We start from the raw sequence: 22,193 nt of genomic DNA, 5'->3' as shown, positions 1-22,193 counted from the left end.
GGGTGTGAACGAGAGAAAAAGGAGAGGGAAAAAAGGGAGGGTGTGTAATGAAATGAGGGTATTTTGGTAATGGGGTGGGTGTGTGTTGAGAGATTTTGAATTTGAGGTAAGTGTGTGAGGGTGTGTAGGAGAAAAAAAGAGAAAAAAAGTGTGCAAAAAGAAAAAAAAAGGTGTGCAAATAGTAGCTCTCTATTTGTATATAAATTAAAAAACGTGGGAAAAGTCATAAAACCCCTCCCTCCTTATTTTCTCATTCTTTCAAAGTTGGCGACACTGTGACAAACCTGAAAAACCACCCTAAAACGTTCACTTCTATTTACAGAGAACCTCCAAAACCCTAGAATTCAAATTGAAGAGACTTAAAGTCCATGTTTTCTTGACGAACCCGGTACTAGGATCCGAGTATCACGGAATGGGTCGACCCGAGCCTTGCGTGTTGTTCGCCCAGACCTTCGTTCACCCCCATCTGGACGAATACGTCGACGAGGTTACTCTCTCACCGTTTGTAAATTTTCAATTATCTGCGTGCTTAATTTAATGCCTGTTTTCTAATTAAGTTACGAGTGTTGATTAATTTTCATATGTTAAATCTTGTTTTCTTGGAATTCTGTGCTAGTTATATTGCATAAATCCAACTGCACCATATGCATAGATTGTTAAATTTCTTGAATTTATGTTTGTTTACAACTACTAGTTGAATGTTTACTAATTGGAAGTGGATTACTGCTGTTAGGTATTATTTGCTGAACCCATTGTTATCACTGCTTGCGAGTTTCTTGAACAGAACGTGTCGTTTGCTTCTCAAGCAGTACCACTTGTCGGGTAAGTGGCGCTACTAATTTATGCAACTTTTTCAACATTCATGTTTGATTGTGAATTTTAGAATATTGTGATAGGATCGTCGAGCTTAGCCCCAAACATCCCCATGCAGGCCATTATATTCAGCATTCTCTTAAGCCTATTATAAATACTATATCTTAGCTTCAGCCCATGAATTGGGTTGGGCGCAAGCAATCCATGCAGAGTGTGTGGAGTGGTTATATCCACAGCTGAGTTAGTGAATCTTCTTCTGTTAAATAAGTGTAATCTCCCATCTGGGGCATTATCTGAGAATTGAATTTTAGAAGCTTGGTACTAATTTCTTTTGGTGCTAATGTCAGATGATGCTTTATAGATGTTGCATTAGTATCGATATTCTGAAGTGCTAATGTTCTTTACAGGGCTACTTCACCTCCTTCATTTGCTTTGGAGGTATTTGTTCAATGTGAGGGGGAGTCGAGATTCAGGCGCCTCTGTCAGCCTTTCCTGTATTCTCCTTCATCATCAAATGTGCTAGAAGTAGAGGTAATTATTATATTATACATGATTATATTTTCTGATGAATGCTACTAATTTCTGCTCCTTATTCGAGTATCTTCTGATGGCGGCGGACTATCAACTTTGAGCCGATGAGTATGCTCCTTATTAGTTTTGTTGAGTTTTTCTATGGTTGAATTGATTGGATATTTTCCTTTCAAAAGTAACTAGCTGGGTCAATTGTACATGGTATTAGCCAGTTTAAGGTGAAGGCATTAATGCACGTAGACATGGACTGTTTTAGAATTCAAGTGAGGGTTTATGGCTTGGAGACTAGAAGGTTGGGGCCCTTTTGAGTAAATCATATAGTAGTTTCATCTGCGACAAACCAGATTTTCATTTTTTCACCCATTGAATCAGATCTGGAAAGCTAAGGTACTCCCAAAGTTAAAATTCTGGCATGGTTAGTGGCTGATGGGATGATCAACACCTGTGATCAAGTCCAAAAGTGAAGGCTGTATTTATTCTTTTATTGATATTAGTGTATCCTATGCAAGAATGGGGAGGAAAGCGTCAATCATTTATTTCTCCATTGCCCTTTTATATTACAATTGTGGTGGAAATTATTTGGGGATGTAATGCAGGTTGGGCTATTCCAAGGAACTGTTACGATTTGCTTAGTCTGCAGTATAAGGTTTTGGGTATGGGGAAGAAAAAGTGCTGGTGGGTTATTTGGATGGAATGAAATAGAAGAATGTTTGAAGACTAAGTGGGTTGGGAGTGGAAGAACTTTGGGAGCGAATCAGATTTTGGTCAGCAATTTGGGCTTTGGTTGCTGTAGAATTTAGGGAGATTTCTTTCTCTTCTATAGATTGGAAAGCTGCTGTGCATAGATATTGTGGTGATCAGTGTTAGGAAAGGGTTTGGCTATATTATACTAGATAGTAGATTTGACTTTCAACATGGCAGCAACTGAATTGATGCAGTAGACATCTTATCAACATATTGTCTGCACTATTTGAGTCAATAAAATTTGTCTCTTATAAAAAAAACTTCATTATGCTGTTGAAAATATTAACTTTCTGGGGAACTGGAACATTTGAAATGGAGAGAGAGGGGGGGGGGGGGGAGAGAGGGAGAGATTGAAATCATTGGACCCTACATTTTTAAAAGAACATCCCCATTAGAGAATTCTCCTATATTTATATATATTTACACACACTGTTTATTTGTTCTGTTGATTATGCTGTAGTCTCTCTCACAGGTGTCATTACTTATCTGCAGGCTGTTGTAACTAATCATCTGGTTGTAAGGGGCAGCTACCGTAGCCTGAGTTTGGTCATATATGGAAACACGGCTGAAGATCTGGGGCAATTCAACATTGAATTTGATGATAGCTCCATAACGAATCTTGTTAGCTCTGCTGAGGGAAAGCTTGAGGACCTCCCTCTGGCTTTACATTCAACTAATCTGACAATTGAGGAATCCATATCAGCTCTGAATACTTTAACTCTACCTGTCGTGGCATCCGATATATCTATTGAGGCTAAGCAATTGTTACAGCTGATGGTGAAGGTTTGTGAGTTGCCCAATCTAGGGAATGCATTGCATAAAATTGTCAGCACTGTAGTGTCAGCTGCCACTTCTTATGTCACCTGTTCTTGGGGCGGATCTAGAGATTGTGAAGAGTTGCACAATGTTCTTAGCGAGGCCAGAACAGATCTTCTTGAGCTCTATAAAGAGTTTAAACAAGAGTCTGGGAATGCATCAGCTGAATCGTTGGCAGACTGCGAATTTGTTGAGTCTGAGTCTGATTTAGTAACTTCCAAACAGTTGGTGGATGTTTTAAGTCAGTGCTTTTGTTTTAATAAGGACATCTTGAGTGTTGGACATCACCAACTTCCACAGGTTATTAAATCATAATTTCCTTCACTTGTATTTCACATATTCAAAATACAACTGATAGAAACAAAGACATGTTCTGTCTGTCTGTCTATCTCTCTCCTCTCTCCCTCCCTCCTTTCTCCCTTTCTGATCTGGTATCTTGATTTGCAGAATACAAATGTCATGCTGGGGTTGAGTGTGGCTCTTCTTTTGTGCTCTGGAAGAGAGAGCTGCTTTCACTTTGTCAGTGGTGGGGGAATGGAGCAGCTTGTACATGTTTTTTGTGGTGACAAGCAGAATTCTACCGCTACTACTTTGCTGCTACTTGGAGTTGTTGAGAAGGCTACTCAGTATTCTTTTGGGTGTGAAGGATTTTTAGGTTGGTGGCCTCGTGAAGATGAAAACATCAGATCTGGTGTCAGTGATGGTTATAGTAGATTGTTGAATCTGTTATTACAAAAACAGCGTCATGATGTTGCCTCTTGTGCAACTTATGTCCTTCATCGCTTAAGATTTTATGAAGTTGCTTCAAGATTCGAGGTATACTTTCAACTTGGTGAGGCTGCTTATGTTTTCATATGTTTATGTGCTACCTAAGTTAAGTGGTTTCTTATGGTAATTCCGTTCTTTGCAGTGTGCAGTTTTGTCCATATTGGGAGGTCTCTCTAATGTGGGTAGGGTCACAAGTGATACTTTGGACATGCTTATCTGTGCGAAATCGCAACTTAAAAAGCTCTTGGTCAGTTGTAATTTTTTTCCTTTCGTTTTCGGTTGTATCTGGAGCCTGTGTACATGTTAGTTCCACTTTAGATGCCACAGAAATTTGTAATTTTTGTTCTCAGTTCATGTTTATTGACAAGTATTACTGCAGAAATTGATAAATTCACGTGGTCCAATTGAAGATCCTTCTCCAGTTGCCCGCGCAACCAGATCATTGATTCTTGGTCAAACAGAAGGTTTGTTGTCATATAAAGCATCCAATAGCTTGATTGCTTCATCAAATTGTTGTTTCTCAAATTGGGATATTGACTTGCATTTGCTGGCTCTTCTCAAGGTAAATTCCCCTCTTTGTTCTTTCAGCATCCTCCTGCATATCTGGGATATGGTTAATTTATAATGCATATATATGTGTATGCATATATTGAGTTTTCATTATATTTATATAAATTCTTTGATGTTTGTCCTATTACTGGTCAATTATTACTATAATTCTAAATTACCATGCCTTTTTTAATTATTGTTATTATTTGTAAAAGAGTGAGTCTATGTATCTCCAAAGGACTCATTAATGGGATGTGATAAAATTTTATGCTGGCTGTCAACTTTTTGCAACCCTTGTTTGTTAAAATTAGAAAACCATGCTTGGCACAACATGGGTAGACCAAAATATATAGGTAGAAGTAGCAAGGAAACTAAGGATGTTTTATCAGGGATGCGGGAGAGAGGATGGGTTAGATCTGTGGGGCATAGGGGAGTCCATGTTTAAGAACCCAACTCCCCAAGGCTTAGTTGAGTTTAGTGGTCTATGTACTATATGTTCATGAACATAAGGGTCCTCAAGCACGCACAAGAGAAACCTGTAAATTACATAAGACTAGGATCTCCGTGGGGTGCTGAGGAAGAGCACAGCTCAAATGTTTTCACTTTAATGGTGCAGATGATGAGAGAGTTTGATGCAGAACCAATAGGGAGTAGTAGAAGAGGGAGGGAGAAAGATAGAAGAAAGAGAGGGAAGGAAGAAGAAGAACATGAGGGGCAGTTAGGGTTTCAATATTTTATCATTCAAGTCTATATCATAAGTGTTACATCATGACCTATTTTTAGGGATTACATCAAAATCAAATCTCTTAATCAACTCCCTGATCAAATCCCTAACTCCCTATCCAGAATCAACGCAAATTAAAATTCGTAATCAGCCCAATTCCATAAATTAAATCAAATTTCTCAATCAAATCCATTATGTTATTTTATTTTCATCTTTTCTATCATTCTCCCTTCAGTTCTCTCTTTCTCTTTGTTACTTACATTGGGTTTTGCTTCAGAGTTTGTAAATTGTTTGCTAGTTCTTGTTTACTTCTATGCAAAGGAATTTGGGTTGCAATCCATATTTTACCCTTTTTTTTGTGCTTAATATTTAAAATTTCTTGGTAGCAGGAGAGGGGATTTCTACCTCTATCAGTTGCACTATTGTCATCATCCATTTTACGTTCAGAAGTGGGGCGTGCTATGGACATATTTGTGGATATTGCATCATCTATTGAGGCCATAATTCTTTCCCTTCTTTTTTGTCGCTCAGGTCTCTCTTATGCTGTGTTATTATCAACGTCATTATATTTAATCAAATCCAGATAATTGTTAATCACATTTCATGTTTACTCACTCAGGCCTTATTTTCCTGCTACATCACCCTGAGCTTTCTGCAACAATAATACATGCCCTAAGAGGTGCTGATGATGTGGATAAGGATGCGTGTCTTCCTCTTCGATATGCATCTGTTTCAATATCCAAAGGATTCTTTTGTGTTCCACAGGAAGTTGGAATGATTGTTGAGATGCATTTGAGGGTGGTTAGTTCCTTTTGCTCCTTTTGTTTTTGTTTTTTTGTTCTTTTATCTCCATTACATACTTTCAGCTAAGATAGCAACTCTCTAATTCCTTGGTGCAGGTTAATGCCATAGATCGTTTACTTACTGCTGCTCCAAACTCAGAAGAATTTTTGTGGGTGTTGTGGGAACTATGTGCTCTTGCAAGGTGGAACTGAACTTATTATGTTTGTTGTGGACTCTTTTTTTTTTTTTTGATGAACTTTACAATCTGTGGACAAGAAGTACACATCAATACCAACACAACAACACTAATATGATATTAACAAAACAACACTAATACGATACTAATGTGTGGACTGCTAATACAATATTAATGATCTTAATCACTTTTGTTTTATGATTTGCAGGTCTGATTGTGGACGCCAGGCATTGTTGGCTCTGGGATATTTTCCTGAGGTACTGATGAATATTCTATCTGAAACCATAAATAATATCTAATGCAGAAATGTAGAAGTAGTTTATGTTTCATACTTGAGATGCATTTGGACTTCAATTCTGGGGATTTTGGTTTGTACTTTATACAAAAATTTCTTGAATGGAATATTAACCAAACATATATGTTTGGTTTGTATGGGAAGAAATTGAAGAAAAATAATTTTTTGATCCAACAAAATCACTTAATGTTGGATTTACTAATAATATGCCTATCTAGCCATTTGGTTTAAACTTAATCTTGAAATCCAAGTCTCTTCTCTAAATCCTTGCATCCAAATAGAACCTTTTTGCATCCATATACAACTTAAGTGATTTTAGTGGTTGGTAACCATTTCTTATATATTAGTAATTTACTATTTGGTAACTGATTTGCCAAGTTCATATATTTATTCTAATTCTCGTATGTATCTTGGTTGCCAAGTTCTTAATTTTGAAGTTTTGTTCTATTTTATTGTTGACTTGTATGGTTAGAGGTTCATGGGTTGGCACAAAGACAGTTTTTGAACTTAAGCCTCTGGTACCATGCCAAAGAGGGTTTACCACCTAAGCTAGCCAGCATTAAAGTAATGTGATTTATTTTAGCATAGACTTATAATCACTGATGCAGATCTGTATGGTGCCTTTACAAGCAGCTAGTTCTAACTGCTAATAATATGCTATCTGTGGTATATGAGCAATGCTTCTGTATGTTCTTGATATTCCCATTGTTAGATAATCCTTTGTAGATACATGCTTCAGTTTATTGATAAATGAATAAATATCCTTTTTGTAGGCTGTTAAAATTTTGATTGAAGCATTACATTCTGCCAAGGAACCAGAGCCGGTTGCTAAAAATAGCGGTTATCCACTTGCCCTATGTCTAAGTCTGAAATTTGCAACTACGCAATTTTAGTTATTCATTTACTTAGTTGAAATTCTGGATTTTCAGGAGCCTCGCCGCTAAATATTGCGATATTTCACTCAGCTGCTGAGATTTTTGAAGTTATTGTTTCTGATTCAATTGCATCTTCTCTTGGATCTTGGATTGGACATGTTATGGAGCTCCATAGGGCTTTACATTCCTCTTCTCCAGGGTCAAATAGGAAAGATGCCCCCACACGGCTGTTGGAATGGATAGATGCTGGGGTAGTATATCATAAAAATGGGGTTTCAGGACTTATACGGTATGCTGCTGTCTTAGCTTCTGGAGGAGATGCCCACTTGACATCGACCATCCCACTAGTGTCAGATTTGACAGATGTTGAGAATGTTATTGGAGATTCTTCTGGTGGTTCAGATGTTAATGTTATGGAGAATCTTGGAAAGTTTATCTCTGAAAAGACTTTTGATGGTGTGACTCTTCGCGACTCTTCTGTAGCACAGTTGACAACAGCATTTCGCATTTTAGCATTCATTTCAGAGAACTCAGTATGTGATTTTCTGTTCTCCTGATTTATTATGATAATGGATTTTCATCTGGCTCATTGTTATTTTGTTGATGTAGACTGTTGCTGCAACTCTGTATGATGAAGGTGCTATTGCAATAATCTATGCAGTTCTGGTCAACTGTAGGTTTATGCTTGAGAGGTCCTCGAACAGTTATGGTATGTTATTTGGAAATAGTTGCTTTCATAGTTTGATCTGTATGCATAAAAAGTTAAAAACCCACAAATTTTGTTGTCACCATACAATTTTCACCAAACTAGTCCCATCATAATCCAAAGGATTCTGCACCAAAAACATAGACGCAGGAGTAGAATCCAAAGCGACTTAAACTTCATTTCTATGTTAAGCATTCTATAAATTTTATTTGCACGTTATTGTTATCTATTCATTTAATTCTTTATTCCGTTTTCTTATATACTGGTCACTCTGAACAAAACCTGTGTAGTGCCTATATGCTATGATTATTAGTATACTTTATCAGGTCTGCTTGTGCTCAGTACATCTTCCATAAATATGTGAAGTTCAACTGTCTTTGCCATTATAACTAGTAGGTGGCATGTCATCGTGCACACTTGTTTGTCACTACTACTGTGTACAGTTTTAAGAACTTGTTTGTACAATATTCTGATATTTTATAAGGTCCATTTCTTTTCTTTTTCTTTTTTTTGGCCAGGAGGTCCATTTGTTTTCTAAGCTTGGTAAAATGTGCTTTTATTTTGTCTTGAACAGATTACCTTGTTGATGAGGGCACAGAATGCAATTCTACATCAGATCTACTGTTGGAACGCAATCGTGAGCAGAGTTTAGTTGATCTTGTGGTCCCTACGCTTGTGTTGTTAATCAATTTATTGCAGAAATTGCAGGTTTGCTTCATTAGTTCGTAGCCTCTATATGATTGAGTTTTTTCATGGGAAGTTTGGTTTGAATGAGAGAAGTATCATTTGATATTGTAGCAAAGTTGTGTTTTAAAATGATTATAATCTAATCTTGATGTTCTCAAAATCCATATTGAGGATTCTGAAATGTTGATAATCTCAATGTAGGAGACCACCTTCTTGTTGTGTTTTTTGTCTCGTTGGAAATTTCTGGATGAAGCTACAGGTCTGGCCGAGAGCAGTAGGGAGACTGGGCAGTGGGGTAGTTTAGTGTTTTCCTAGTGGGGTACGATTTTGGAAGACAAATAGGACTTGCGCAAGACTTTCCTAGTGTGGGAAGGAGTTCTAAAGGGTTTTCCTTGTGTACAAGGGAATAGAATTAGCTAATAGGTAGATTACCTAATTCTATTAGGATTAGGAATCCATATTGTAATTGGTAAGTCTATGCTCTATAAATAGGCTGCTGCAAGTCTCATAAAAATATAAGTATAGCTAGAGACTTCTAGGGAAGAAACTCAAAGGGAGACTCGGGTTAGAGACTCAAGGGTGAGTGACTTCAAGGGAAGGGTTTTTTTTTCAAGAGGGAAAAACACAAGAGAGCTATTTGTGCAAGAGAGAAAAGAGCGGCTGCGAGTTGGGTAGTCTAGGGTTTCAATAAGTTCTTGTACTCTTATTCTATACATAGTGCAGCTGTGATTCTCTAAGGATCACACGGGGACGTAGGCAAAGTTCGCCGAACTTCGATAACAAATCTTGGTGTTCTTTGTGTTTACTTTTGCTGCCATAGTGTGTGTTGTTTGCTATATCTGTTTTAACTCTAGAATACATCAAGGACAAGATCACAGGGGGTGTTAATTCACTACACTTCTATGTAGGACATAGGATAGTTTTGTTTGGATAAAGACATTACAAGCAATGGTTTTGATTATGTGATAGCTGTAGGATATGCCTAGGTATTGGCCATGAATCTTACAAATGTTCAGAAAGGATGCTAGGACTAGAATCCTCGTATGTAGATAATCAAAATTAAGAAACTGTTAAATGGAATTTTTATTTCATCCTACCCAGGAGTTGTAGAAAAGAGGTAAAGTTTGATTTTTCAGCCATCCTTCTGTTTTGAGATGTGGGGATTGCAAGAATATGACACCTGACCATCTTTGAGTTCATTTGGGACTTTAGTACTGACTGTATTTACAATGTATGCTTCCATTGGTTGTCTGACAATTGTGGTTTTTTGACTGCTATATTTATAGGAAGTACAAGAGCAGCACAGAAATACTAAATTATTGAATGCCCTTCTACGATTGCACCGAGAAGTAAGGTAACTGGGTCATCATCCTTTTCCTCTTCCTTAGATGCGTTAATTTTTTTGTATATAATTTAACTGAATTCATTGAATTGTAGCCCGAAACTAGCTGCATGTGCAGCAGACTTATCCTCTCCTTATCCTGATTCTGCGCTTGGTTTTGGAGCTATCTGCCATCTTATTGTGTCAGCACTTGCTTGTTGGCCAGCCTATGGTTGGACTCCTGGCCTTTTCCACACCCTCCTTGCTAGTGTTCAAGTTACTTCCTTGCTGGCCTTGGGTCCAAAGGAAACGTGCAGTTTGCTGTGTCTTCTGGTATGCTAGATTTCTTCTCTCTTCTCTCTTTTTTTGTTTTTGTTTTGTTTTTTTTTTTCGGTTTATTGGATAATCATGTAGAACTGTCTTCATACATGAGCTGAAAAAAGGTTAAAAGGTACATTTCACAATGAGCTTGCTAAGCTTTTCCTAGTAGACACCATTCAAGAAAACATTGATGTAGCATGCTTAGCCATTCTAGTTCTACATGGGCACTTTAACAAGCTTTTTGTCTAGTTCATATAAGTTTCAGTAAGCGGTGGACGGTTGACTCATGTATCTGTACTGCTACCTCCATTCTAGGTTCCTGTTTACTGTGCACCTGCTGCACCAAAGATATTGAATGCATTAACCTTTTATGGAGCATCATTATTCATTTTGTAAACTTGGACCATATTTAATGTTTTTGGTTCAAGAACTGCTTGTCTAATTTGCTATTTTCATATCATCAACGATTGTTGACCACTTGTAGTTATCTTTTCTGATTCTCTTCGTTTATTAAGTTGTTAAATGTGACATACTTTTGCCTGAATCATTGGATATGTCCGAATTGAAACCTTTGTGGGCTGCTATATCTAACATATTTTAAACTTTTTCCTTGTGTAATTTTTTCCTTTTCTGGCATTGCAAGAATGATTTATTTCCTGAAGAAGGGGTCTGGCTTTGGAAAAACGGGATGCCCTTGTTGAGTGCCCTTAGAAAATTGTCTGTTGGGACTCTTTTGGGTCCTCAGAAGGAGAGAGAGGTGAACTGGTATCTGCATCCTGTGCACCTGGAGAAGCTGCTTAGCCAATTGACGCTGCATCTTGACAAAATTGCACAGATTATCCAACATTATGCTATATCTGTAGGTGATGTTTTTCTGATGAAGTCATATTTTACTTTTTTATATTCTTGCTAGAACCTTTTGAGAGAAAAGGGTGCGCGGTGTGGGCTTTCTTAATAAATACTTGCAGCTTGTGTCATCTTGCATGCCTAATGATATCACTTTAAACAGGAACTGGTGGTCATTCAAGACATGCTTCGAGTCTTTATTATCCGCATCGCTTGCCAAAAAACCGAAAGTTGTTCTATACTTCTACGACCCATATTCTCATGGATTCGTGATCGTGCTTATGACTTGTCTTCTCCATCAGATATGGATGCTTATAAGGCAAGTTTCTTGACACTGTTACAGTTATAACATTATTCTAATTTGATTTACTAATGTTCTCTCACTTTTCAGGTTTATAGATATCTTGATTTCCTTGCCAGCTTATTGGAGCATCCACGTGCCAAGGTTTCCAATTTTTTCTGATTTATTTTGTTCCCCTCCTTTTTATTTAGTAAAGAAGCAACAGATTTTACTTAATATTGGTTTTTCCTTTATCAGGCACTATTGTTAAAGGAGGGTGCTATACAGATGCTAACTAGAGTGCTGGATAGGTGTTTAGGTGCCACTGATGCAGATGGATTACAGATTCTAGGTGGTAGAAGTTCTGCTAAATATGGATTTCCTCTGCTTAATTGGTGCCTCCCTGTATTCAAGTCCTTCTCACTGATTTTTATTTCTCAAGCATCTCTACACCGTGCTGGGGGACATGATTTGTGAGTAGATAATATGCACATTTATATTCTTAATTTTTTTAATTATTTAAGATCATACAGTTTAACCGTGTATATGCTAAAATGCTTCGCTGGTTTAATAGGCACAATTTTGAAATCTTGAGTGCTGAAGATTTTGCAGTCATTTTAAAATATGTCCTTGCGTTTTGTCAGGTAACTTGCTCCTTCCTACGTTGTAACTGAAGTTCGATATGCTTTAGTTTAAGTTGATTAATCTATCTCTGATATTTCTCCAGAAGCTGTTTTTGTACATATGAAATGCACTTGAGCATGAAGGTACTTGCTAGTGTGGTTGGTATTCACGATGGGTTGAATCTCACCTTCACCAGGGAGATTTTTTTTTTTTTGGGCATTGGGGGGGGGGGGGGGGGGGGAAGAGCTTCCTCCCTTTTTGTAGTCCATTAGCCCAATAAGTGCGCTTGAAAAAAAAAAAGTCAAATGCATGACATTCTGGCATTTTTTTTCCCTTCTTTCGATCCAAGACATTCCGGAAAATTGAGCATTGAAGATAATACTTTTTCTGGGACTTGCTTTGGATTATTTTAAGCTTTTGCTGAATTATTAATGTGGGAAGTGACTAAATTAACTTCACCTTGTAAAATATTCTATCAGGTTAAAAGATTTGGAACTCCTTCTTTGCCTATTTGATGCTAAATGAGAGTACCCTTGTTTTCCAGGTTCTACCTGCTGGAAAAGAATTACTTGCATGTCTTACTGCTTTTAAAGAACTAGGTTTGTGTAGTGAAGGTCGAAGTGCTTTAGCAGCCACTTTTTATCATCTCCACTCGGTCGTTGAGGACAATGAATCGCAGAGAGGACATGAAAAGGACGACAATGGAAATTATTGTCTTCCTAATGAATCTGAATGGGGAAAGTTTCCCCCTTTGTTATGTTGCTGTAAGAACTTGTTAAGATCAGTTGGTTCAAAAGATGTTTTGTCAAGTAATGCAATTGAGGCTTTCAATGCATTGTCTATGGGATCTTTATGCTTCTGCCTTGATGGGGAAAGGTGATTTCTCTTGCGTTGTTTGTTTTTTTATTGATTTAGCGAAACCAATATTTTTGTTCAACATTATCATTTTTTGTTTGCCAGACATACCACCAAGGTTTAGTTGTATTGTACTCTAGAACTTTATATCTGTTTTCCTTCTACTTTTTTATTTATATAATTATTCGATATTAGTTGCAATTTATCTGACAATTTCGAATACTAGCCAAACTTTAGAGCTATAAAAGATAATTGTTCCTTAAAGATAGTAGTGCTTTTGTATTGGGGGTTTGTTGTTCAAAGAGGCTAAGATATGCTGTTTTATAAATTTACATGTCTAATTAATGCATTATTGGTTTGCAAAACATTTCCTGAAGTTTCCATTAAAAAATTTCATGTTTTTAAGTATGAAAACGGAAAAGGTTTCGACTGACCATCTTAGGGGTCTCACAAAGAATTCGCGATGTGTACTACAATTCAACTTAATTTAATGAGTTTAGTCATGCAATATGAGCATTCATTAGAATTAGGAGTATTGGCTGTAGCTAGCTTTACGAAATTGAAATGTGTGCAAGTTGCTTTGACTAGTATTACTTTCAGTGCTGGGGTTTTTTTTTGTAAACCTAGCTTTTTATAGAACCCTTATATACATAGTACAAGGTTAGTTTTTTGATTACCTGAAGTAATTTTGATTGGTTCCTAGGACCTCTGTGTGCACATGGGTCTTTATTCATATTGGCTTTGGTTTCTCTGCTTCATATCTACTTCTTTTTAAGCTCAAAAAAGTCATTTCACTGGCTAGACTTACGGTTTGCTTCTTTATTAGATTGAATCCAGACAGGGTTATTGCGGTGAAATTCCTTTTTGGCCTTCCTGATGATATAGGTGCAACAGATGGTATTCCTGAAGAAAACTTGAACTACATTCATGAATTGACCTCTTTGTTGAAGACCATGGCCGATGACTATATAGCAGACTCTGATACTCAAACCCCTTTGTATCAGGTATAACTGATTTTGATTTATTCTTTCATAGCATTCTTTGAAATTTCCCAAGTTGTTTGTTTAATATCTGGCATTGTCATCATCAATGTACAGGTTTTAGAATCTGCGAAGTCATTAATGCTATTGTTGCAAAAGCCTAGTTCTTCATTAAAGGTGGATGATGTCTTTTCTAGTGATTGTGTTCCTGTGCCACCAAATGTCCTAGTTTCTTCAAAGATTCATCTAATGTCAGATGGTGGTGCTGAAATGGCTGACGATTATCTTTACCAAGGACCACTTGGAGACAAGTTTCAGTGGGAGTGTCCCGAAACGTTACCAGATAGATTGTCACAATCGAATCTTTCTGTTAAGAGGAAAATGTCATCACTTGATGGCCCAAATAGGCGGGCCAGGGGAGAAAATTCCCCGGCTGAGATCACAACTCAAAATGTGTTTTCACGAGGATTGGGTTCAACTACTGGCTCGTCTGGTCCTACTCGTAGGGATACCTTTCGGCAGCGCAAACCAAATACTAGCAGGCCTCCTTCCATGCATGTTGATGACTATGTTGCAAGGGAAAGAAATGTTGATGGTGCTTCTAATTCTAATGTAATAGCAGTCCAGCGAGTGGGATCTACTGGAGGGCGACCCCCGTCAATTCACGTGGATGAATTTATGGCCAGGCAAAGGGAACGCCAGAATCCAGTGTCATCGGTAGTTGGGGATGCAGCAGTACAGGTGAAGAGTGCAACTCCTGTGAATGAGACAGCTATGGAGAAGTTCAACAAACCTAAACAATTGAAAGCGGATCTTGATGATGATCTTCAGGGAATTGACATAGTTTTTGATGGTGAAGAGTCTGAGCCTGATGACAAATTGACCTTTCCTCAGCCGGATGATAATCTGCAGCAGCCTGCTCCTGTCATTGTTGAGCAAAGTTCTCCTCACTCGATTGTTGAAGAGACAGGGAGTGATGCTCATGACTTGGCCACACCATCTAATATTGATGAGAACACACAAAGTGAATTTTCTTCTAGGATGTCAGTTTCACGTCCTGAAATGCCATTGACTCGAGAACCAAGTGTTTCTTCAGATAAGAAGTACTTTGAGCATTCTGATGAGCCAAAGAATGCAACACTAGTCAGGACCTCTAGTGGTTTTGAGTCGGCAACAGCAGCAAATAGTCCTAGATTCCCTGTTTTTCCTTATAACAATGCATCAGCATCTTCTGCACAGTTACCAGTTGATTCTAGGATGACTCCACAAAATTTCTTTCCAAAGAACAGTCCCCAACATACTGGTAATGTGCCTGCAACTGCAGGACCTCCAGGATTTTATGACCAGAGATTTCTTCCAAATCAACCTCCTCTGCCTCCAATGCCACCTCCCTCAACTGTCGCAGCTATGTTATCTCAGACCTCTGATGCAGTTCCAAGTCAGTCATCTCCATTTGTGAACTCTATGACTGATGTGCAGCAGCCACATCCCACAGCCTTCCAGGTAAGTGCATTAGACATTTTTCTTCACATTTCTGATTCAACCGTCTCTTGCTGGTTTATCTGCATTTATGTAATCTCTTGCTTGTTCTTCTTGGCAGATTCGTTCGGATTATCTTTCTGCATATAATAATGGTTCTACATCATTAGCATCTTCCCTTCCCATTCCAGATTCTAAGTATTCAAGAACTTCCATCTCTTCTCCTAGTGGGGTTGCTAGGCCACCTCCACCGCTTCCTCCAACACCACCTCCTTTTTCATCTAGTCCATATAATTTAACGTCCAATAGAACTTCTATTTCCCAGTCTTCAGTATATAACCAGACAAGTGTTGGAACAACTGAAGTTCCTCAGAGCTCTACTGCATCTTCTAATGATGCTCGGTTTGGTGGTCTTTCTGCTTCAGGGGCCAGAGTAAATACCTATTCTCCACCTCCCCTAGTGCCACACATGGTTTACAGTAGGCCAGGTTCTAATCCCATGAGTCTTTATGGAAATATCCCAACACAGCTGCAAGGCGACAACCCAAGTATTTTGCAGAATCTCTCTATCTCTCAGTCTTCCATGCAGTCAATTCATTCCCTTGCTCAGTTGCAGCCACTGCAGCCCCCACAGCTTCCACGCCCTCCGCAACCACCCCAACATCTTAGGCCACCTATACAAGCTTCACAGCAGTTGGAGCAAGGTGTATCTTTGCAGAGCCCAGCTCAAATGCATTCACTGCAGATGCTGCAACAGCCACAAGTTTCACCTATGCAAGCCTATTATCAGTCCCAACAACAAGAATTTGCTCATGTACAGCAACAACAGCAAGTTGACCATTCTCAATCTCAAGTTTTGCATCAATCAGGGGATGCTACATCCCAACAGCAACAAGATCCAGGAATGTCATTACATGAATACTTCAAGTCTCCAGAAGCTATTCAGGTATTTGTTTCTTAGGATCTGTTTAAAAACTGCTTATGGAGAGACAAAAAAAATTCTTTTGCAAAGCGAAAGACCTTTTTATGATTTTTGGGTTTGGCTTCAATTTTTAAGAGATCCTTTGTGCCATCTAAGAGGCAAAAATACATCTGGGAAAAACCTAAAGCTTTTCCAAATAGACCTTTCAAGAAAACTAACTATGCAAAAGATTCTTTTGGAGAAGCTCCTCCATGTGGACCCTTGTACTATCTGCCAAAAATTTCAGATGTGTTTGACCGGTATGGCCTTGGTCCATTCTAATTATTACTTCCTTTCATGGCAGTCTTTGGTGAATGACCGAGATAAACTTTGTCAGCTTTTGGAGCAGCATCCAAAGTTAATGCAGATGCTTCAGGTAATCTTTTACGTGTTGGTCCCGTGTATCAGCATGCCAGTTCTTTTATCCAATTCTCAATGGTATTGGTTATATAATATGGAATAATGGAGAATACATAATGAACACAAAATGTGTGCTTTAGGTTCCAGTTGGATGAAATGATTTAAAAGAAATGATTTGGATTTGACAATAAGACTATTGTTTTTTTCTAATTCAAATCTTGGTATATGTAGATTTTAATGTCCAACCAAGCAATCAATATTAACTAAATCCCTAGAATTGAAATCACTTCTCCCAAACGGGCCCTTAGTTCATTATGCTTATGTTTTTTGTCTGATTTTTATTTTTATTTTGTGTTTGGTTCTCATGTTCTCAATTTTGCATTCTAAGTTTATTACCTCTGGATTTCGTCAGAAATTCTATTTATAATTTAAACATAATGTGTTGTCTTTGGTTGGCCTGTACATATCTTTCCAATTCTGATAATCATGCTGAGGGACTCTTCCCAGTATCCTTTTTGGTTTGCTTTTTATATTTTCTGATATTTCTGTTCCCTTGTGGATTTGGCTCCTCTCAAGTTCTGGTCAACATGGAAAGGGCCGGTCCATATTCACACTATTAATCGCATGTGGGGCTTGGCCACCCCCCTTCTACATGGCCTGTGCCTTGGGGCTTGGGTTGTCCAGATTCAAGAACTGGCCTTGTTGCAAGATTTAGAAATATTTGCAATATAATATCACATACTATGCTGTTCTAACCCACTAGATTTGGTTGGTGGTTGTGGTTTATCAGGAGAAGTTGGGCCAGATATAGAAGAATGATGAAGAATCAAATGGAGTCTCTCATGCTTTCTTTAGGGTATTCTTGGACCTATAAAGTATGATCAAAGTGTGCATCCCCCAATGCCTATGTTTGCAGGAGTCAGCCTTTGATCAATCATTTAATTTTTTCTGTCCACTGAAATTTTGTATTAATAATGTACTATAAACGTGTATATTATATATTCCCATCTAGATGTTGTTATATGGTTTTCTTTCCAAGGTAATTTCTGGCCTGTCTGATTAGCCCCAAATGTGTTTTGGTCTGTAGTTCGCAAGTGTATTTATTCTAGAAAATATTGCCTTCTTTTTTTTTTTTTTGGCCACAGAAAATATTGCCTTCACGCAAGCTAAAAGGTGAAGAATTCACATAATGTATATAAATTGGATTTTCCTTTTATATGTAGATGCTATTATTTGTTGCTGCAACAGAAACATACCATAAAATTAAAAGTTTTCATGAGGCCTTTTGTGCTCGGATCTTGTATGGTGGTTGAGTTTTTTCTATGGTTGCCTTGTTGGTTAGTTGAAAAGCCGTCCATAGTTTGTGTGGTTGGCTGACGGCATGTCAAGCATGGTCTGGTGAAGGCTAGGATTTAACTCATTGTTATACTTGTGCCCATATTGTTGTGAAGCAGTCCAGAATAATTATACAACATACATACACCTGAGGCGTGTTTGACCGTTTGTAGTGTCATGTTTCAAATTTTGCATCTATCAAAAAGATGTTTTTCTGGTGCACGATATTTGCGTACTTTAATCCGAGTTTTTGGAATTTCTACAAGTTTTATAATGCTCCCAATTCTTTCTCGTATCCGTACTCTGGTTTCTTGTGTATTGTTTTGGTATAAATTCAATTTAGACATATAACTATATATGTTATTTTAATGGGGTCCACGAACTTTTAAATATTTCAAATATATACTTGATTTATTATGTAAATTGAAAAATGAAATTTTGTCCATCAATTTATTGAAAAATCAGTTAAATGTCAGCTTGGCTTTTGCTAATGGAGATTAATTGGCGACGTGGCACCAACTCAGTATACATTTCCCGCCAAATGAGCAACACATGTCCACTTGACACGGGTCCACACACCCATCACCTCTTTCCCGCTCGTCAAACGCTCTCATGACCATTTAGTCTCCTAAAAACATCACGTTTTCTCCCAAATTCGAATATAAATCTCTCACTTGTGTTCAACGAGCGAGAAAAAGATGATGAGTTTGTGGACTTGTGTCAGGGGTTAGGTGGACCCGTGTCGCTCATTTGGCGGGGAATGAACGACACGGGTCCATCTAACCCCTGACATGGGCCCACAAACTCTTTCTCTCTATTATTATTAAATTGTGGACCTGTGTCGCTCATTTGGCGAAAAATGTTTGCTGAGATAGCGCCACATCGCTAAGTAATCCCGATCAGCAAAAGCCAAGCTGTCATTTAACTGATCTCTTAACGAATCAATTGACAGAAATTCATTTTTCAATTTAGATAATAGATTGGGTGTATATTTGAAATATTTTAAAGTTCATGGACCATGTTGAAATAGCTTATATAGTTATATATTTAAATTGAATTTATGCCTATTGTTTTGAATTTTTTGGTGCAACCAATACAAAAAATAGTGAATCTCACACTTAGGCCCCGTTTGAGATTGTGATGGAGAACTCAAAAGCTGCTGTGGATGACAATTTTCAATCACCTACAGCAGTTATGGTGTTTGGTAAAAAAAAAAACTGCTTTTTCTCACAATTCTCAACTCCCCACAGCAAAAATAGAAAACAGATTTCTAAGTGCTTTTGAAAGCTGCAGTGACTCACAGCAACAATGAATATTTTATTTTACCCATAATACCCTCATTGATTTCTATAATTTTTATTTTTTTATTTTAAATTAAAAAATATGTCCATTGTTAGTTATATTTTATATTGTGATCATTAATTATTTAATTTTATTTATACGATTAAAATTATAATATACCTAAAAAAATAATAAGCATACTTATTTAATAATGTTGTTCTTAGAAAAATTAATGCTAATAAAAATTTGTAGTCAAAAATTTCAAAAACAAGTAAAAAAAATATTTTATTTTTACCAAACAAATAAGTGAAATGCACTTTCAGAATCATATCCATTTTAGTAATTATACACAAGAAGTAAAATTTCGGTTTCGAGGAAATTTTCGCGGAAATTTCGATTTCGATAAAATTGGACAAAAACGACGAAAATTGCTATTAAAATATGGAAATTTTGAATGAAACTTGGCCATATGTTTATTTAACATATTATCTACTACATTGATAAAAAACATTGAAGAAATCAATAATATAGTAGATTTTATGTGATATATGATGAATATAATGTGCGCCGGAGACAATACTGTTAAAAAAATACTTCACTAATTAATAATTACATAATAAAATTACACGAATAAATCACCAATCTGGCAACGGAAAGTAGCAAGCTTACTCAAAGGGACTTAAAAATGGTCTTCGATAGTTAAATTAAGCCGAATTGAGTTAAAATAGAACCAATCCGATAGCAGCAGTGGCGACAACGGTTTACTTAAAATTTCAATTTTACAAATTATCATAATTGAAAAACCAAACATTAAGGACATGAAACTTCATGATAAGGGGATAAATTTCTTTTTCATAATTTATGTTTACAACTAAACGAAACACCAAAATGACCAAATCAAACCCCAAATAAAATCTCAAACTTTTTTTTTTTTTTTTCCAATTGCCTAAAGACTCCAAATCTCAATCTACCTTAAAAAAAAATAAAAAAATAAAAAAATTTCTTTCCTTTTTTTTTTTTCTTTTCTCTTCTTGTTTTTCTTTCCTTTTCCTCTTTTTCCCCCGTGATTCACGCCTACCCCCTACTACACACTCATTCTCTATCTTCTCTCTCCTCCCTCTCTCTTTCTTTTTCTTTTTCTTCTTCTTTCCTTCTTCAGTTCTTCCTCCCCTGCCCGTGACTAACCAGTTTGACCTCACCTCTTCCTTTTTTTTTTCTTTCCTTCTTCAGTTCTCATCTTCTCTTTCTCTCTCCTGGTCCCTCACTCCCTCCTCCTCCATGTTCTCTTCTCTCTGCTCCCTCTCCCTCCCCTTTCCCGATCTCCCTCTCTGTCTCCCTCCCCGAATCTCTTCTCTCCCTCCTTCGACAGCGACGGCGGCGGCTCTGCCTCTTTCCCTCCGGTCTCAGCCTCCCCTCTCTCTCTCCGGTCTCTACATCGAAAATTTCGCCGAAATTTCGAGGATTTCAGAAAATTTCGGCGAAATTTTTCGAAATTAATTTGGTATGGTGTTAAAATTTTCATACCCCTAAAAAACGAAATTTTACTCCTTGATTATACACAGTCACAACATTTTTATATTAACATTTACCAAATACTTTAATACTGTTTTTTTGCACTCACAACACTTTTGAAAACATAGTTTACCAAACACTCAACTATTTTACTTTACAGTTGACTTTACTTCACAACTGTTTTTTCTCACAGCAATATCAAACTGGCCCTTAGTGTGCCAGCCGTATGTTTACATGTTCTTCTGGGTAAGAAGGCTCTGCTACACTTTTAGTTGGTTTAGTTGGTTGTATTTTGACAGCAATATTATAGTTTCTCGAAAGAAGATTCCGTTTAGGGTTTATTTGGGAATGTCTTCAGGGAATTGACTACCAATTACCAAACTGCTGTGCTGTAGGGTTAAGGGTTTGTGGCTCTAAGACTTGGTGGATTTGTAGTGCTTTACTGCTAATTCTGCAGAATTGGGCTTTCTATATGTCAATGGGAAATTGACCTCTTCTCAAACAACTGTGAATCTGAATTATTGATTAAGGAGACTCGTTTTAGTGTGTAATGCCTTTTACTTTTCATTATAAGAATTAGTGAATTACCCTTAGAAAATAATTAGGGCAGACCTTTCAAAACAAATTAAATTTTAGTGATCATGGAGGGGATTTTAAGTTTGTTTGCTGTTTTAATAGTTTTTTTCCTTTTTTTCTCTCAGTTTAAAAATATTGTTTCTTTTTTGTTTGCCAATCTTTAGGTTTTAGCGCTTCACTGTGTTTTTGTGGGAGTGGGTTACTCATCCAGGAGGATTTGCTTTAGCAGTCGCTAAAATGGTTGACAAGTTTTGTATTGGTTGCCTTCCCAATTGACATTCTCACAATTATACATGATCAATATCGTATATCCAGAAGGACTAATATATATAAAATTCACAAGCTACAGATCCGAGAGATCCCCTCTAACTATATTCTTGGTTTATGTGCTGTAATACCAAAAGATCAGGACTGGAGAACAATAACAAGAACTGTGTTTAGGATTATATAGTGGAGATCGAACAGATGCCAGGGATACCAAGTACAACCTAGACTAGTTTACATTCATTGCTGATTGACCACTAGATATTGACGGGTTCACTTTTTCTAGCTGCCTTATCTTTATGCCTTTTTTTTTTATGTCTTCTCTTCTCCTCTCCACATATCGTTTATTTACTTGATAATAATTAGATAACTTAAAAAATTTTGACTTGATTAATTTTTTACAAAGAATGAAGACAAGAAGGGAATTGACATTATTTGACTAAAATTTTTCGATTTGATTGATTTTCGATCTTTAAAGAGTGATCTAAAAAATAAATAATTTTAATTAATAAATTGCATTGCGGAATTGACAAGAGAAAGAAGCAGGCACAAAGAGAAGGCAACTAGCATTTCTCATTAATTTTCTACTATTAAATATGATTGCATGCTATACAGTGGTTGTATTGTAGATGTTTTCTTGAGCGTACAACTATACAAGAGTTGCCTAATTGGCGACCATTTTGAGTATAATGAAAAATCTATAAGCTTCGT

At 37.1% G+C, this 22,193-nt stretch overlaps 1 protein-coding gene across 1 annotated transcript; it reads left to right on the top strand.

The window, feature by feature from the left end:
• Window positions 1–273: 273 nt before the first annotated feature.
• EMB2016 (mRNA methyltransferase EMB2016) lies at window positions 274–17,552 on the top strand. The gene is made up of 28 exons (XM_086246783.1): window positions 274–487; window positions 734–822; window positions 1,221–1,344; window positions 2,581–3,204; window positions 3,352–3,720; window positions 3,815–3,919; window positions 4,052–4,234; window positions 5,335–5,476; window positions 5,565–5,746; window positions 5,845–5,930; window positions 6,133–6,181; window positions 6,993–7,059; window positions 7,149–7,627; window positions 7,704–7,803; window positions 8,375–8,508; window positions 9,774–9,841; window positions 9,925–10,141; window positions 10,773–10,988; window positions 11,139–11,294; window positions 11,367–11,420; window positions 11,514–11,728; window positions 11,830–11,899; window positions 12,424–12,755; window positions 13,561–13,738; window positions 13,832–15,217; window positions 15,315–16,139; window positions 16,459–16,530; window positions 17,305–17,552. The coding sequence occupies exons 1-28, from the start codon at window positions 413–415 to the stop codon at window positions 17,323–17,325; spliced, it is 6,618 nt and encodes a 2,205-aa protein (XP_086102909.1). The 5' UTR covers window positions 274–412; the 3' UTR covers window positions 17,326–17,552.
• Window positions 17,553–22,193: the final 4,641 nt, after the last annotated feature.

Source organism: Dryas octopetala, chromosome 6 (assembly GCF_963921425.1).
Source record: "Dryas octopetala chromosome 6, drDryOcto1.1, whole genome shotgun sequence".
In the NCBI taxonomy this organism is placed as follows: domain Eukaryota; kingdom Viridiplantae; phylum Streptophyta; class Magnoliopsida; order Rosales; family Rosaceae; genus Dryas; species Dryas octopetala.
The sequence above is the reverse complement of the archived record's forward strand: the minus strand, read 5'-3'. Positions and strand labels throughout refer to the sequence as shown.